The sequence below is a fragment of the Haliotis asinina genome, chromosome 2 (genome assembly GCF_037392515.1).
Source record: "Haliotis asinina isolate JCU_RB_2024 chromosome 2, JCU_Hal_asi_v2, whole genome shotgun sequence".
NCBI lineage: Eukaryota > Metazoa > Mollusca > Gastropoda > Lepetellida > Haliotidae > Haliotis > Haliotis asinina.
Genome location: NC_090281.1, coordinates 76,724,840 through 76,743,071, shown reverse-complemented (window position 1 = coordinate 76,743,071; position 18,232 = coordinate 76,724,840). Strand labels below are relative to the sequence as shown.

The following is an 18,232-nucleotide window of genomic DNA, read 5'->3' as shown; positions in this document are numbered from 1 at the left end:
AACCGAAATCGGGAATGGTGCCGACAAACCTAGAAGCATTAACAGAGCTAACAGAAATCAAAGGTTTCTCGTACGGATTATCTTTAACAAGAGTTGAGGAGCTATAAAAGACTTCCTCAACCAAGAGCCTTATTGTGGTTAAAGAGCCCTTATATCCACTATACATTGCCGAAATTCTAACATCAATCTCGGTGCCTAATATGTCAACATATAGAAATGGTAATTAAGATCGTTATCAAACAACATGCGTCGATTTCCTAATTCCTGAAACGATCTGAGTGTCAGTTTCTTCTGATGAAATCCGTGACCAGCTGAAACTGGTAATGCCAAGGGAGGTAAAGAGATGTTACCTTAAGTAAGACAACATGTATGCTATAGTGAGTGAGTATAGTTATGCCGCTTTTAGCAATATTCCACAAACATCATGGCGGGAGACACCGGTAATGGGATTCACTCAATGTACCAGTGTGGGGAATCGAACCCGGGCCTTCGGCGTCACGGGCGAACGCTTTAACCACTAGGCTACCGCACCGTCCCGATATGAAAACGAGGAGGCTATTACATGCATCGAAAAATTCTGATACATCAATGATCCACCCGAACATGTGTTTCGAACTGGGAATTGTATAAACATAACTTCATCATTATGCCCATGTTTTACCAAGCATAAGAATCGTTGTATTTCTACTATCTCATCGAATCAGAAGCTTTGACATGATGCTTATAGATTTGTTGGTTCTACGCTCTAGCTATCGCCACACACACAGTATGTAAATATAATCCCGGAGTGTTGAGGTTGTCGTCATATGACTACGATCACGGCTGACTTGAGCTGCTGTTTATGAATCAGTCGGGATGAGACTGACGCGCGGTACATGATACCAACCAATGTTATCTCGGCCACGGTCAATTGAACGTGAAGCAATTACATTAATGACAAAATGGCGGGGTATCCAAAGCATATAGATCGGGGGAACACGGTTTGTTCGATTAAAATGTTCGGTGCCGTGTTTGGGTCAGCGGTCTCCGTGAGTTGTCACATAAAACATTAATGAAATCACTCAGGGTGCCTCTACAGAGTAAACATCAGAACTGGAACGTGTATACCTATTTCAACCCGAGACCAATCTTCCTTCTGCTGACAGCATGCCCCTTGTTAGTGCTGTGCACTTCACCTCTGATGTGAGGCGCGACAGCAGCTGCAGATATAGGTATTCCAGTCACGTCTGCTGCACGGGGAGGTGACTGAAGGAATTGGGGAGATGGCGGGATGGTTCGTGGTGGGGAGAGGGGCGTCGATAAGGCTAGTAAAGGAGACACGGGTTGTTCAAGAGCTGTGACAAGGGAGTTGACGTATGCGGGCTTAAGCCTTGGTCGTACCCAATAGGACAATCTGGGATTTCGTTGTGGGTGGTGGCAAGGAATTGATGTATTGGTGGGTTTAGGACGTACTCACGTGGGCAAACGGGGAGTTTGCTGTGGGTGGTGGCAAGGAGTTGATGTATTGTGAATGTAGAATGTACACAAGATGACAAGCGGGGAGTTTGCTGTGGGTGTAGGCAAGGAGTTGACGTATTGTGAATGTAGAATGTACACAAGATGACAAACGGGGAGTTTGCTGTGGGTGGTGGCAAGGAGTTGATGTATTGTGAATGTAGAATGTACACAAGATGACAAACGGGGAGTTTGCTGTGGGTGGTGGCAAGGAGTTGATGTATTGTGAATGTAGAATGTACACAAGATGACAAGCGGGGAGTTTGCTGTGGGTGTAGGCAAGGAGTTGACGTATTGTGAATGTAGAATGTACACAAGATGACAAGCGGGGAGTTTGCTGTGGGTGGTGGCAAGGAGTTGATGTATTGTGAATGTAGAATGTACACAAGATGACAAGCGGGGAGTTTGCTGTGGGTGTAGGCAAGGAGTTGACGTATTGTGAATGTAGAATGTACACAAGATGACAAGCGGGGAGTTTGCTGTGGGTGGTGGCAAGGAGTTGATGTATTGTGAATGTAGAATGTACACAAGATGACAAGCGGGGAGTTTGCTGTGGGTGGTGGCAAGGAGTTGATGTATTGTGAATGTAGAATGTACACAAGATGACAAGCGGGGAATTTGCTGTGCGTGTAGGCAAGGAGTTGATGTATTATGGATTTAGAATGTACACAAGATGACAAGCGGGGAATTTGCTGTAGATGGCGGCAAGTAGTTGATGTATTGTGGATTTAGAATGTACACAGGATTACAAATTGAGACTTGGGTGTGAGTTTTTGGACAGAATGAGTGTGATTTATACAGTACGCATCAGGGTTCCCCTTTAACAGTTTCTCATTAAGCGACCCTTTATGGCCCTTAGGGCAATTTCTGATACTTCGCTCTCTTTCCAACAGTTCCCCGTATCAAACGCCACTTACAGCAGTTCCACATACAGAGGTGTCCTTACACCAGTTTTTCATTAAGTACAGCCTTTATAGCAGTTCCACATTCAGCTGCAGTTCCCCCAAAATGGCGCCCCTGAGACCTGGTCCCCATACATAGCGCCCCGAACAGCAGTTCCCCATACAGACCTGTCCTAACATCAGTAAATGTTTCCCCATACACGAGGTCCCTTACAGCGGTTCTCCATCTGAAGAGCACCTAACACCAGTCCCTCATACAGAGCGTCCCTTACACCAATTCCCCATACAGTGCTCCTTACTGCAGCTCCCTATACAGAGCTCCCCTTACTGCAGTTCCTCGGGCAAAGCGCCTCTACTGCATTCACGAATACAACAAAATAACCCTTATAAACAGTCTCTGATATATAACATCCGTTCAAACAGGCCCTCACTCGGAAGGACCCTACTACTAGTTTCAATAAGGATGATTTATCGAAGCATTCCCTGATACTGAAGAGACCAAACAGCAATCCTAATAACCTAACGTCTCCAATAGCAGTCCCTGTTACATACGCCTTCCTTTTGACCCCCCTGCCCCAAACCCACACCCACTTGCTTCAGTTCAACATGTATACGCCTCACTGTAGTTTCTCCAGCTGAACACCCATCATACCAGTAACACATAACGAACGTCCCCTGTAGCTCTCCCTTAGCGGAGGTGCTAGTCTTGAACAGCATGCTACCATGGCCCTTTAGATCACGCCATCTTGCTCCCCATCCACATCCTCAGATCCTGGAGTAGATGCAATATTTATAGGAATATCCCCAAGACACGAATCCATTAGGACTTACGATTCGCATGTTTTACTGAGAAATCTGGAGATTAATCTGATTGCTTGTAATGCATCAAAGAATAGATGCATTTGCCTCTAACTTTCCAACCCAAAGCCCCACGGATGAAGAAAACGTTTAAGAAGTTGAATGGATTTACCATCCCTGTTGACAACGCCTGTAGAGAGCATTGTCTTAGTGTCCTCTAATACCGCCCTCGAGGGATACTGGTGGATACGTCGGGAGAGTATTTTTTAAAATACTGTCACGGTATTTGTCATTTTGTCATTGGTAATTGTTATTCATTTCTCTGGGGACACAGGCAATCTCGGCTCCAATTTTTGTTACACGTTTCTTAAGTGGATTTCTTTGCTGTATTCTTTCAATGTTTCTGTGTGACATAACGTTTCCATTAACTGAAACCGAACACTTCTCAAACTACACAGGAGTTCTGCCCAACCATACATTTCACCTCAAAACCTGCATTTGAAACGTCATTCGACCATACGTCTCAACTCTCTCTGCACTGAAGATCATAATCAACCATAAGAAATTCCACCTCCTGAGTACCGAGCTTTGTTCGGTTTCTATGTCTCCCTGTCCCTGTACTAGTGGATCTGCTCGTCGCAGAAATCCAACTAAGTGTTCAGACGTTTATAAAACCTTTTTCATCTATGACCCTTTAAAGTTATGTACAACTTCTTCTTTCTTGTTTCAATGTTTCTCTGTGCTGTTCTATCTATTGTGCTGTTCTTTCAAGTTCCGTGCAATTTTTTTTGTCTCTGTGTCCCCGCTCTTACAAGTTATGTACCAGTGCTTGTTCCTCTTTTGCATTGTTGTTTCAGGCTTTTTGAATGTGCAATGTTCTTTCACGTTACTTACAAGTGTTTTGTATATATGAGCCTGTTCTTTGAGGTTTTGTCAAAACTTATTATTCTATTGCCCTGTTCTGCCAAGTTACCTTCAACTTTTTAATCTTTGACCCTGTTCTTTAAAGTTATGTACACATTTCTGTTTGTTCTACTTCCCTATTTTTTCAAGTTATGTACACACTTTTGTTTTTCTATTGCCCTGTTCTCTCAAGTTACGTACAGTTTTTTTGTATCTGTCAGTTCTGTTCTTTCCGGTTATGTACACAGTTTTGTGTATGTTTATCCCCTGATTAGGGAGTTCTTCGGAGCTCTTCAAAGCTTTATGTGTCTCTCTGACATGAAAATCCTAGATCTCTGTACAACTTTTCGTGACTCTGCACCCCGGTACATCAGAGCTCCGAATGACGTCTCTCTCTGACGTGTGTTCTTCAGACACTTAAAGTGTCTCTCTAACCCAGTAATTCAGAGATCAGAACAGCTTTGGGTTTCTCAATCTCGGCTCTTTCTAAGCACAAAGCTGCGTTCCAGAGTTCTGTAGATATACCCCTGACCATGTGCTTCATAGTTCAGTTCAACTGAATTTGTACCTGTGCCTATGTACTAGAGAGATGTTTACTGATATCCCCTGTATTATAGTGTTCATTTGAACTTGAGCAATCTTCCTGAAGTATTAAGATTCGCTACCAAGAATAGTACGTCGGCTTATTACACCGGTGTTCAGTGTCTATTTGAAATCAATGCGAATGACGATAAACACGACGAAATATACGCAATCGCTTCTGGGTTTGTGTTATGTTAATCGAGGCATCGGGAAGTAGTTGTCTCAATTCGATAAGAAATAGAAGACAAGGCGCTTTTTGTTGTTAGCTGGAAAAGATGTTTGGTAGCATATACAGTTTAGCATATATCACAAAGTGAACCGCTCAGATTCCTTGAAAACGTTTGAGGGGCGTAGGGTAACCGGGCGTAGTTAAAGCGGGCGTAGGGTAGCAGGGCGTAGAGTATCCTTGTGGTAAAAACTTTCGATTGCCCTGCAGACAACTAGGGTTCGAGTCCCCACGTGGGTACAGTGTGAAAATGAATGCCAGTGTCTCTCGTCGTGCTTGAATATTGATATACTGGGTGTAAAAGTATATTCACTCACTCAAACAAAATGGACTCAGCGGCACCACGTCACACAAGGCGGCATGCTTTTGAGAACATTGAGGAACGGTGCCGATATGTTCAATACTTACTCGGTCTCCTTCTATGACTATTGGCCCAAGGCTGGGGTCAAACAGCAAGGTCTTGGGGTCAATGTTGATCGGAGATTGATTCCTGCCTTTATTGCACAGCGCCCAGTCGATGTTCAGGAGTCCCCAGTACGCAGGACCTGGAACAATAAACGCGGTATGTGAGTGGGTGACTAGGTCAGAGTGTGACCTTCTCCTGGATGACTGGTGATGAGCAAAAGGATGGTCAGAATGCCTGAATAGTTAGTCTGGATGGGGGACCTCCATGACTGGACAGTTGTAGCGAGTCAGTGAGTGAAGGATTGAGTCACTGATAATAATAACGGTTGTGCAGAAAAGATAACTAGGTAGTGGTGAGTTAGGGGGTGGGGGTGGGGGATGGGGGTGGGGTGGGGTGGGTGAAGGGGGGGGGGGGGTACGTGTTGGGTGGTGGACTGCATCGTGTGTTGAGCGGCATGCTCCGTCGAACGTAACGGAGTTGCGGCTGATTGGTTGACTGAATGGACCGGAAGTGAACGAAAGGGCGAGTGGCTGTATGAATGAGTCACTGGGTGTGTGGGTTGCTTGGTTAGTTGCTGACAGCGTACATACAGGTAGGTATATGAATATGTGACTATGGACTGTGGACTGTGGGCTGTGGAAAGACTGTGGATCAGGTGAGCGGCCTACTGGTACATGTGCTGATCAACCAAATGGATGAACAGGTGATGGGGGCGTGCCATACTGCTAAGGTGGAGGCTTTTCTAAAATTGTGACAAAATATACGAATAAGCGAGGATTGATAAGCTGTGAGAGACTGAGAAACTGAATGGGTTGCTGGCGAGAAAATGCATCGGTGGAAAAGATTATGATAAATGATATCAGTAGATAAATGAAGAAATGTTTGGAGATTGGGTGGATGAGTCATTGGTAGCTGGATTAATAAATCATTGAAGTAGATAAAAGCACATACACATTGTAGGATTCAAACCCATAATTTACTCTGCGTACGTATACGGAACCCTTTCACATTTGGATTTTGTTAAAACGAGGAACCATGAATAGCATCATGTCACCGGGTACCACTGAGCAACATCAATGTTATACATGTGTTTGCAGCAGATCGTCTGTTATGTGGTCCAATATCTTTTCCTCGTCTCTTGTTCCTGAGGATTCTACATAATTGGCTCTTACAGTCTCAACCAAACTGGTTTAAATCAAGAACTAAACCGTAACCTACAAGCTAGCGTATCATACATGTTATATAGTGCTTATATCTATTGTTGATGACAAACAGATAACAAATAGACATCACTAGATGTCATACTGAACAATGCAATTCTCAATAATGTTGAAGTATGCCCAAACCGATGTTACAACTAATTAAAAAAAGAAAAAATCCCCAATGTTCCAACCCTCTAATGCATGATTACAGTAGAATCCAAGCCGACTGGAGGGGAAATGTTCAGCTCGCGGAGCACTGGCCTCCTGGCCGACTGATTATAAAGTGGCTAATTAGATTGCAATGATATATATTCCTCGCGCCTCTACAGACCCGCAAGTCGTTCAATACCGCGGTCTTTCCCTCCTCCCACCGTACCGGCTGTTCCCGCAGGGAGGGTTTTAATAAAGACCGCGACACGTAATATTGGTCGTGCCAGGACCTGGAACCGCAATGTAGAGTTCCAGGAGAGGAGGAATACCATTGCTGCTATAACTTTAGTAGAGGTCAACTTTTTCGTTTTGAAGATCATATTCTTTATTTCCTTCATTGTCCAGATCTGACTTCTTCAGAAATAATTACATGCATCGATAAACAACCTCTTATAACTGGACCAATTTTCCGACATGAATAAAACATATTTCCGTTTTAATTCATAACAAAGAGAGTAATGGGGTGATATTTGACGCTGAACTTTGATTTGCTTCCAGTTTACTTAGCATAAGAAATAAATTCGCCTGAGCTTTAATCTGCCTCAAACAAAAACAGACTTAGTTCTACGCAAACAGTGTGAGTGGCTGTGCTACCGGAGGACAGGATGCGCTTACCTTTTTCTCGAAAACCTGATTTCATCACGAATTTTCAGTTATTCGTCCAGAATATTTCGGCCTTTATTTTACTTTTATACCAAATGGAATATGGGCGAGATTGGTTCACTTCAATTAACAATTTCAGCTTTATGTTCGATTTTTACATTAAGCCAAAGTTCATAATTTGATGTCTTGGGGATCTACCTTGTCGTGCATTTCCTAGATGAAGTCTTATAATGTGGACAAAACACCTGTAGTATGACCAGACATTATTGAGAACTTTCGGCATATGTTTTATTGGTTTCATTTCGAGAGAAACAACTCCGTTATTCTTTTTTCATTAGTTTATGAAGAGTTACCCCCCTTTGTTTATCTGCTAGCAGACGACATTTTCAGTGATCCTTACTTTCGATAATTTTGAGACGATGATGTTGATTTTAGAGTATCATAACAAGGCCATCAGATTTGCTAAAGTGATTTCAAGTCGAACAGACACCCCTTTGTCCACTGTTTATCGTGTTTTGAAAAATATTGGAAATACGTATGGCCTTGAGTACCAGGGAGGCGCAAGTAGGACCTGAAGGTTGGCTGTCGGTGACAGGTGGCGGTTTGATATTCTAAATTTTTAACAATGTGATTTTCTCAGGTGAAAGTTCTGTGTAGCTGTTTCGTAAAACACTGAAATTCTGGACCATACAAACTGAAAAAACTTTGTATCAGCGACCGAAGTACAGTTCGAAATTTAACGTGTGAGGAGATATATCTGTGATAGGGGCCATACCCCTCTGTGTATTTGAAGAGAATTTGAACAGTGAGTGTTACACAGATATTAACGAGGGATGTTTACTTCCATCTGCTCACTTGTTCTATGGAAGGTTTTGGAGTTTCCAGCAGGACAACGATCCAAAACATCGTTACGAGCATTCACAGGCATTGTTTTGAACCCAAGATAGCTGTAACCTAAAATCAACAGAAAATGTTTGAGGCCTTATAAAGGAAAGTGTTATTAGAAACATCAGACGAATATTGCTGAAATGAAAGATGAGGTGGTCCGATATTATGCCAGCACTGACCACGACTTTCTAACTTCTTTGATCAGTAATATGCCCCGCCGCACTGAAGCCTGCATTGCTGCCCATGGTGACTTGACAAAATACTAACTGTTCAACTGTCTTTGAACCTGGAGTTATGTTCTGGCAACATTCACATTTAAGAAGTGAGTAACGAGTGAAAAAAATGAAAACGAAAAAACACATTCTTTTAATTCCCAATAATGTCTTATCATATTATAACTCTTTGACTGTTTCATATACAAAAGTCTCAACTGGGCACTGACCACGACGCTCCGACCTATTTGTCATCTACTACAGTATATAGAACTAGTTACTGAAGATCAGGAAATTTATGCTTCACCAAACTGACGTGATTCCATCCTGCTAAAAAGATGTGTCATGAATATATTGCGTAATAACACATTTCTGGGAAACTACACATTTTAAAATGTGTGATACATTATGTAGTAACGTACTTGACATAGGAATAACTATAAAGGCTTAAAACGAACGTTACTACACCAAGAGTTATAACCCCTGGTGTTGGAGACGGTTACCTTTGAAGACATGGCATACTTGACAGCAGAAACGAAAAGAAAGCTGGTTCAAGATGATTTTCAAAGGGATATGACTACTGCAAAACAGTTGTACATATGCCATTCTTTTGTCTACACTTCAGAGAAGAATATTCAGTCAGGAGTTGGATTGAGCACAAGATCGCCGTCAACTTGGTCATATAGATTGTAAGGAAAAAATTGAAAAGCGTTGTGAATGTCAAAAATCAGATAACTAATAGAGGAAGTCCTCGGGTAAGAAATGAAACCTTGGGACTACGTGAAAATGCGCGGAACTCACAATTGATGAAAGATGCACAAGAAGACTCACGAAAGTCAAGATCAGGCCTATGTTTTCTTTTCTGATGAAAGTTCTTTCTGGATTTTTCCGAACTGTTTGAATAACCTGTCGTAAATTTCTACCAACTCCCAACACATACACAATAATTTCAGTTATGGGTAGGGATATCGTGGAGTGACACTGTTGTGTAGTTTCACGCGAGATTAGACAAAGGAACAATGTGTGGACATCTTCTCTGATCACCTCCAACGGCACGTACACAGCATGAACACAACTGGCTAGACCAACATTATAACGACCCAATATACACTGCAGGCTACATTTTAAACAGTGGTTGTCGGACGAAAATGTTTTAGACTGGTCCAGCTACAGCCCAGATCTGAACCCTATTGAGAATCTGTGGGGGCTAATGAAGGACAGAATAAACCAAAAAAAGGGCTTAGAAATATTGAGGATATGAAGAAAGAAGCGGTCAAATATTGGAAAACGTTGTGATTTCTACAATCTTTGATCGGTAGTGTACCGATCGGGAGAGGGCTTTTCTAAGTTGGATAATTTGTGCCCAATCCTTTTAGTGTACGCGCATTCTGTCGTGCATTGCAGTGGAAAGAGATCCCAGACAGTACTGACAAGACACTTGCTATAATCATCAAACAATAACAGGACAGAATAAGAATTCTGTAAACGCCAAGAAAAGTGATTTTAGTTCTCCAGTAACACTGCTACAAACTGAAGCGGTTGGGTACCCGAGTGGTTAAAACGTTCCTTCGTTACGTAGGAGACCCGTGTTCAATTTTCCATATGGGAACAATGCGTAGAGTCAATATCTGGTGTCCCCGCCGTGATATTGCTGGAATATTGCTAAAAGCGGTGTATAAACAAGCTCGCTGATACAAATGGTGAAGTCGAGTTTATAAGAGAATCGTGTTACACAGCTTCTAGGATTCTCTGATTCCGGGTTCGAATCCCATATCGCCCAAAAAGGAACCTCCAGACAGACAAACGTTTACAACATACTGAAATACTGGAAGCAGGTCCATGCCATTTCGTGATACAGTGTTGTCTAACATATTAATACGATCAGGGACAATAAGCTCACGAACATAGGTTTCCTTGTGAAGCACCTCTAGATGTGCACAGTCTGGTACCATAGACGACTGGACCTTCAGAGATGTCATATACTTTGATTTCGATACCATAACCTTATCTACGAAAAAAATAAAGAATCACAGGAGAATTTAAACGTTCTTTCGTTGTTTTCCAGTTTTCATCACCATAGCGCTATTCAAACCTGGTCATGAATACTAGAAAATATTAAAGGAACGTTGAAATCTTCCTGTGATCCCATATTTGTTTTTCTCAGTATATTTGACAATTCCAGATTATTCAAATTTAGGATAAAGAAAGTCACAAGGTTAATTTCCATATTTTCTAAAATAATGTAACAATCGTTTTCTTTAATTTTCATTTCAGTGGATAGATTATTCATATGATTTCATGCCTAAGTAAATTACTAACACATTTCGCAGTAACAATCTGAGGATTTCAATCAGAAACGATTTCATAAATTTATTAACTAATATATTGATTTCATGATTGGGGTGTAATGGTTTTCTCAAAGAAACGTCTCAGATTTTATGTTTTTTTGATTTCTATTTGTGATTTCACGCGAAACAAATTACCACAAAAACGTTTCTAATACTATTGCATAAACTTGATTTGAAATAACGACTGTAATAATGATGTCATATGCATGACACGTTACAGAGGAGGTTTGATATCAACAACTTCACGCAGAAGAGGTTCCGCACATGGAAAAGGTCGTTTCATACAGGAACGTGGATGTGAATACGTCCATCATCATTGAAACTGAATTACAAAATGCCTTTGTCGAACATGCTGAAATGAAGATATGGTCGAATAATATTGATTTCGATAAAATTCGCTGATAGTACATACTCGTGTGAAATAGCGTGATGACCTCCCTATCCATGGTACGACTGAATGTAATATTTACTATGAAATGTAATATGTAGTTCTTTACTACATATAATATTCTCTCTCCCTTTTTCTCTTCTTTCTGCCTCTATCTCTGTCTCTCTCTCCCTTTCCCTCTCCCTCCCCTCTCTCTGCCTCTGTCCCTCTCACTTTCCTCTCTCTCTTTCTCTCCCTCTTTGCCTCTATCCTCCCTAGCCCCACTCCCCTCTCCCTCTTTCTCTATGTCTGCCTGTCTCTCTTTGTGTATGATACAACTGAAGCTGTCTGTGGTTTTTCTTGCCATTGCTGCCTTAAATCTTTGCATGTTTGGTTTCAAGTTGCTCATTTAGCTAGAATAAAATCAAGTCCACAAATACAAAGTAGTTTTAGCACGACCTAAAAATTCACCTCAAATCAATAACCGCCATCTTCATAAAACGCCTTTCATTGATTATCATATTCAAAACAGTGGCAACCTTTCCTCACCAATTAAATAAGAATCTAAGACCTAATCCTTGTAAATAGTTAAAGTACGTGGGTATGTAGTAAAGCTAAAATCATATAGATCATTGTAAATAGTTAAACACGTGGGTAACTATGTAGCTTAAAGCTAAAACCCTATAGCAAATTTATTTTTTATTAAAATCTTACGGTTTATCCTAGTGTAGAATTTAAAGATAAAAACAACACTATTCAGTAATGTGGGATAGGGGTTTACTAATAAAAATGCAATGCCCTTTCTAATAACATGTGAAACGTTTGGCGGTATCTGGAGTCGCCGATCGGATTACTGGCGTTGCACTGCTCTGGTGCCCAACCAGTCTCAAATCACTTCATTATGCAATATACCAGCATTGACGCAGTGGTCTGTATTGAGAAGAGCTTCTCATCTCATAATCACCCTAATCAACGTCGACCTGCGTTCAAAGGCAGGGTAGGGAACGCCGCAAGGGGCGACTTAATAATTAAAAGGGGATACCTCCCTCAGCAGTCGGAATTAGTTTTTGTTATTGGACATGATGTTGCATACACTCAGGCCGACGCAGGTCGGAGACGGAGGGGTGTTGAAGACGTCCCTAGACAGACTGTGCGTGCGATGGACGCCCCGAAGGAGGAAGTGAGCAAAGAGTAGAACCGCTCTCCGCACTTGTTAAGAGGAGAGCTATTGAAGTAAAATTCATGCAGTCAGGGTTTTGAATGTCAACAGGCTTGGCTCAGCTGCAAGATTCTGACCTGTCGCTGTCATTGGGCGTTTTTATGGCAGAAAAAAATGTTTTCTCACTGTATTATGTAACTGCCCCTGTTGAAGGTGCAGTGAGTGTGTGATGTATGGACTCTGCGGGAAGAGCGTGTTGGTTTGGAACAAAATGTCAAGTCCCAGTGGTTGAGTGGGCAGCGGTATTGTCAACAGTGCCAGGCACACGAGTTCTGACCAGAGAGTCCCCGACGGTACCGTTCACTATATGGAGATTTGAACATAAGTGCGAGGGACTGTGAAGAGTGAAGCGAAAACTATCCGTAGGCAGTTTTCAAGGGGCAACCTCGTTTGTCAAGCCATCAAATCCAACGGCAACTCGCTGTCATACTCTAGAAAGTGAAACATGAGAGAGTGAGTTACGTTTTACGCTGTTTTACTAATATCACGAGCTTCACACATAGTACCCAGGGGGCAAATCGAACGTGCCGAGCAAACGTTAGGGTACTCCACCACCCCAGTTAAACATGAAGATATATCATTTCGTTAAATTCAGTGGAATCGACATAAGGACGTTTACCGTTAAAACACTTACCAGAACCTGTTTCAGCTTGTTTCCGAATGACAGCATTAATCTAAAACCATGTCTTTGAGAACATTATCATGTAAGAGGAGAACAACCGAGCAGGAATCGAACATGAGCTCCTGAAGTTCCTGTAGCCATTACTAGGCAACCGTAACAGTCAGCGAAAACTTCATGCGTCAGTGCTTTAGTCATGCGTAAATATACACGTAACTGTGTTGTGAAGGATGATCTGTGGGGTTTTCTGGGAGAGTATTTGCTTCAGATTCATAGATGAGCAGGGACTGACCCTCGAACATTTTCTCAGACCAAAACCTTGATGGTGAACAATTCATGTTGGAGACAGGGTCATGGAAAGGGAGTTTAGTTTTACGCAGCTTTTGACAATATTCCAGCAACATCACAGCTGAGGACACAAGAAATTTGATTTCACACATTGGACCATGTGGAGAATCGAACCTGGGCCTTCGGTGGGACCTCATGGGAACACTTTACTTATGTTTTCGCACTTTTCTTTGACATATGCCAAAGTGTTAGAAGTTACAAGGGGGAAGAAAGGAACATGCCTGGTAATCGAACGTCTATAATTGCCAAACATTTATAACCACAATCTCCACAACCTTCAGATTTGAAAGATAGAATACATAAAGTGTTCTCATCTACCTCATCCTCCCACTCCTCCTCTTTCACATGTACCCAGTATTTCAAAATTCCATGACTAATGGTACTAACAATCTCCTCAAACCGCGTTTGCCGATTAAGAATGCTTGAGTCGACATTTGATTGATGCTTACAAACCCTTCGAATAACAGAGATTTCATGGTATACGCAAACAAATAATTTGAGCAACTGCTATACACAAATCAGAATCGTTTGTTAAATGCACCTCTGACGTCTTGGTCGTGGTGAAAACAGGTTGGTCTTCACCTCCAGCTAAACGCTGCTCATCCTGTTTTCCCCAAATCCCCTCATTCAGACCGTTGCTAGCTCAAAGCTAGTCATAAATTTCATTCAGTGATTTTAAAACCCCACCATGTTCACACTTGTGCCCCAACAGCATGAAACTGTCACTATCCACACTGGTCAATAATTGACAGCGGGAAAATATCGAGCATAAAAAACACTACATTAGAAAATATGACCCGCGTCAATGTGTTCTCGATCGGAACAATGGCCCTTCACGAGTGACAACTTTTGTGGACTCGTGTGTTCCAAATGCATTTTATTGAACAGCGCTGTGGCTTTAGTCAGTCATGAGTACAGGGAGCTGCTTTGACAGAGCTTTTTGTGAACACTGCTTATTCGTCCTACGTCTATTTTGGTTCAAATGAATTATGAATCTTTCAATTGAAAAGACTAATAACCTGTGAAAACGGTCTGTCTTCTTCTAAATTTATTGAAATGTAGAGATTTACAATTCAAGATTAAGACGGCAACGTTTAGTGTTGAATTCAATAGCTATAGCCGGAAGTGTGCGGCTCAGAGAGAAATCTGGGAGTACTGAGGTCACACAACAATAATGTTATCTTCAAAATCATGGAATTGATTATATTCTTCTTACTACCTGAAAAATCAAACAAAAAGGTTTTGAAATGCCAAAATAGGGGAAGATGAACGTCTACATGGTGGAACGCAGTGAATAATTGATTACAGTTTTCTTACGTTTGTTTTCAAACTTTTTTGCTGCTTTGGTTTGCAGTTTCACATCTACGATATTGAATCTGTCACAGCGTGTTCAATGCGTACACGTGTTGGTTCTTTGCTGCAGCAAATACTAACAGCATCTTTTTAGGCAATCATTAACGACAGCTCAAGCGGCGTATTGCAACCGAAACTCAGTTGATCTGAAGCCTTGATCTTGAAACTCAATTTCTGGTCTCCTTTAACGTCCTTGTCGTCTCATTAACCCTTCACAAACTGTTCAATGAGGTGCGCATGGACCCCGATATCACCTGACAAGGAATATTCACCAACTTCAATACCAAACGAGCCAAAGTGCGTTTTATTGACATGTGCACGGTGTGTATGAAAGGATGTAAAGTGATGCAGATGTGTCGTTAAGCTGTTGATCCCATCTACTCACAATTACTCGGCATTTTGGGGCTGGAGTGTTAGTCTTCTAGAACACTGAGTGAGTGAGTTTTGTTTTACGATGCTTTCAGCATTAATGCAGCAATGTATCACGGCGGGGGATACCAGGAACGGTTTCACTCATATGGGGAATAGAACCCGGGTATTCGGCGTGACGAGCGAACGTTTTAACCAGTAGGCTACCCCACTACCCAGAACACTGCATGATACATGTATATTACATCTGAACAAGTGACTGCTGCTGATTAATGCGATCGATATTACACCTGTGCAGGACGACGGTCACTGAAGAATGGAGACTGGATCTAACAGTTGAGTATTGACATAGGTTTTAGTCCACGTGTACTATAAATTCGGAAGAGGGGAGCGTGTAAATGGGAATCATTCATATTCAGAAACCGTATTGGGAACACGTCTTAAAAACACAATTCTCTTCCCCCACTTATAGTGTAGAAAAGTACATCATTGCCTTCAGCCATCAAGGTTAAAGTGCGAGGACGCGATGTATCTACGAATTCATAATACACATCAGGCGGTTGGTAGCTTAATGGTCAAAGCGTCCACTCGCCACGCCGAAGGCCCCGGGTGTGATTCCCCACATGGAGACAGTTGTGAAGACCATTCTTAGTGTCCCCCGTCTTGATGCTGAATGACCGTGGCCAAAAGCGACGTAAATCTATACTCAACTAATCCTAATACATGGGTAGGGAGAAGGGCATGTGGCTCCCGGTTGACTTTTGTTGGTCTTTTATTGTCAAAGGTTACTCAATTCCTTTTGAATGTTTGCGTCCGTTGGGCGTGTTAGAAATCTATGATCCATGTTTCAAATCCCGTACACTCTTGCAACGTAACTAAGATTGCTGACACTATACTCGTGATTGTCAATTTCACCAGTGTGCCACAAACGTCTAAGAACTCTATCATTTTTTTTCTACAATGAACCAACACACCGTGACATCAGTGAAATACATTTCCAAGCGGCGTTACAAAAACTCACTCTTAGATGTACATTGCTCCACGAATATTGCTTGGGCGTTCAGGATGTCGCTTAATGTCGGAAGGATATTAAATACAAAACATCTGGAGTGTGATGTTCCTTGATGTTTGATACTGACGTGTTCCCTTTTTCACACAGTGGCTATTGCACCTCCAGGATGCACGGTTCCTGCTTCCTCTGATGATAGTCCTGAGTGTGTCATAACAATTGTCAAAACCGAGCTCCGTGTTTCATATGTGTCAGTCGTATAGTGTTTCCTAGACTCTGAGTTGTTAGAGGCGGGCGCTCTTAAAAGACATAAATATTAAAATGTTGTTTAGTGTTGTCGATCGTTGGAACCAGTGAGGTTTCCGGGTTAGAATTGATCTTCAGAATTCTTCAGTCCTAAGAGGTGACTAACGGGATCCGGTGGTCAGGCTTGCTGACTCGGCTGACACATGTCATCGGTTCCCAGTTTCGTAGGTCGATACTCAAGCTGTTGGTCACTGGATTGTCTTACCCAATTGCTTACAGACCCCTCATATCTAGCTAGAACACTTTTGAGTGCGTTGTTGAACTAAACTCACTTACTTGGAAGTTGGACTACTACTACTACTACTGCGGTATGTAAATAGTCGTTCCTGAACCAGATAATCCAATGACTGATGTTATGAGCATCACTCTACAAAAACGGTGATAAAATGATATTGACATAAACAAAGAAAGCGAGACTATCCCGATATGGTAAGTCGCGCTTACGACAAGCATGGGTTGATGAAGACCAGTTAATACCTTGATCTTCACAGATCGAGAGATGTGATCCAGTGAAGATACACATATATCCAATAGCTTTCCTTATGATTACAAATCTCTGGGCAACAATATTCTCAACATCAGTGTCATCATATCTCACTTGCCTAGATCGATGCTTGTGATGTTAATCACCAAAACAATCCCAAACAAACAAAGCCAAAGCAGACAAACGAATGAGCAAACACACCTTGCAGTAAACAACAATTAGCGTCAAGTTCTTCGTGTTTCGCCAACAACAGTGCGGAACAATATGATGACTAACCACTAAAACTGGCATCTTTACTGAACCATATAGAAACATGATATACGCACTCAACATATTGTTACAGTGAGCTGACAATGAAAGTGGACTGCCCTTATGATCATTCGATAACAAAATGTGGTCGTTTGATCTGCTGCAGAATAACAGCAAAAACTCAGCTGTAATTGAGCTTCAGACCGCCATAAAAGTTCTGCTGCATATCGTAAGGGGACTTTATCACGAGTATACATGATAATAAACTGAAAGACACTGACGCGAATCTCACGACAATGAAGTCCCCATCAGTACGTGACATCATCATTGCAAAAAAACATGTTGTTAAATAGAAAAGTGATGTTTTCATCTACGTCGTGATCCCTTGTTCGCAAGTCTCGTCGTAACACATCATTTCTCGCGGTACTCTCGGTGATGTAGACACTTGTTCAACTCCATCAACAGAAGGCGCTTCATTGCACCATGTTCAATGGAGCGTCAAAATCTATCAGATCTCTGTGTGAGTGTGTCAATCACAAACGGCATTATCGATAACGTGCCCTCTGTAAAACAGGCCGTGCTCACGCTAGGCGAGTCTTAGCACGGATGTTGAGACGGTCTGGGTAAGCTCTCGTTGTAATCCAATACGCGGGACTACTTTCCAATGAAAATAATCGATCTGACTCAAGCATGTCCAATGCATGTCCATCATCCGCCGCAGTGCGTTTATTGTTTTGCTGTCAATATACAAAACTAGACAATGATCACGGAGCTGGTGGAACCTTTACTCTTACGTCAGAACATGTCATCAGCTGTTTCACCGCGACTTCTCAAGGTATTTCAATAATTCCACGGGAAGGTATTCATTTAAACATTTTGTCGAGTCAAGATCATCCTTCATAAGTAATGTATAAAAAAACAATGTTCAACGGATCCTGAGTATGAACCTCCATTCATATATTGAGCTTTTCACATTGCAGTGGTGGATTGACCATCCTTGTTGGCAATAACGATAGATGTTTTTCTCTAACAGTGCGTGTTCGAATCCAGAATAGGACTCAATGACTTTATGTGCCTTCGAATAGGTGCCTGACTCTTAGTGTGTGTGTTCGAATCCCGGATTGGACTCTACCAC

General features: G+C 41.9%; 1 protein-coding gene across 1 annotated transcript in view; it reads right to left on the bottom strand.

The window, feature by feature from the left end:
• Positions 1–18,232, bottom strand: part of LOC137274349 (carbonic anhydrase-related protein 10-like) — a 105,917-nt gene that overhangs the window by 21,392 nt on the left and 66,293 nt on the right. The window contains exon 3 of the mRNA XM_067807500.1: positions 5,314–5,450. Coding sequence (XP_067663601.1) covers positions 5,314–5,450 — 137 coding nt within the window. The remainder of the gene's footprint in view (positions 1–5,313; positions 5,451–18,232) is intronic.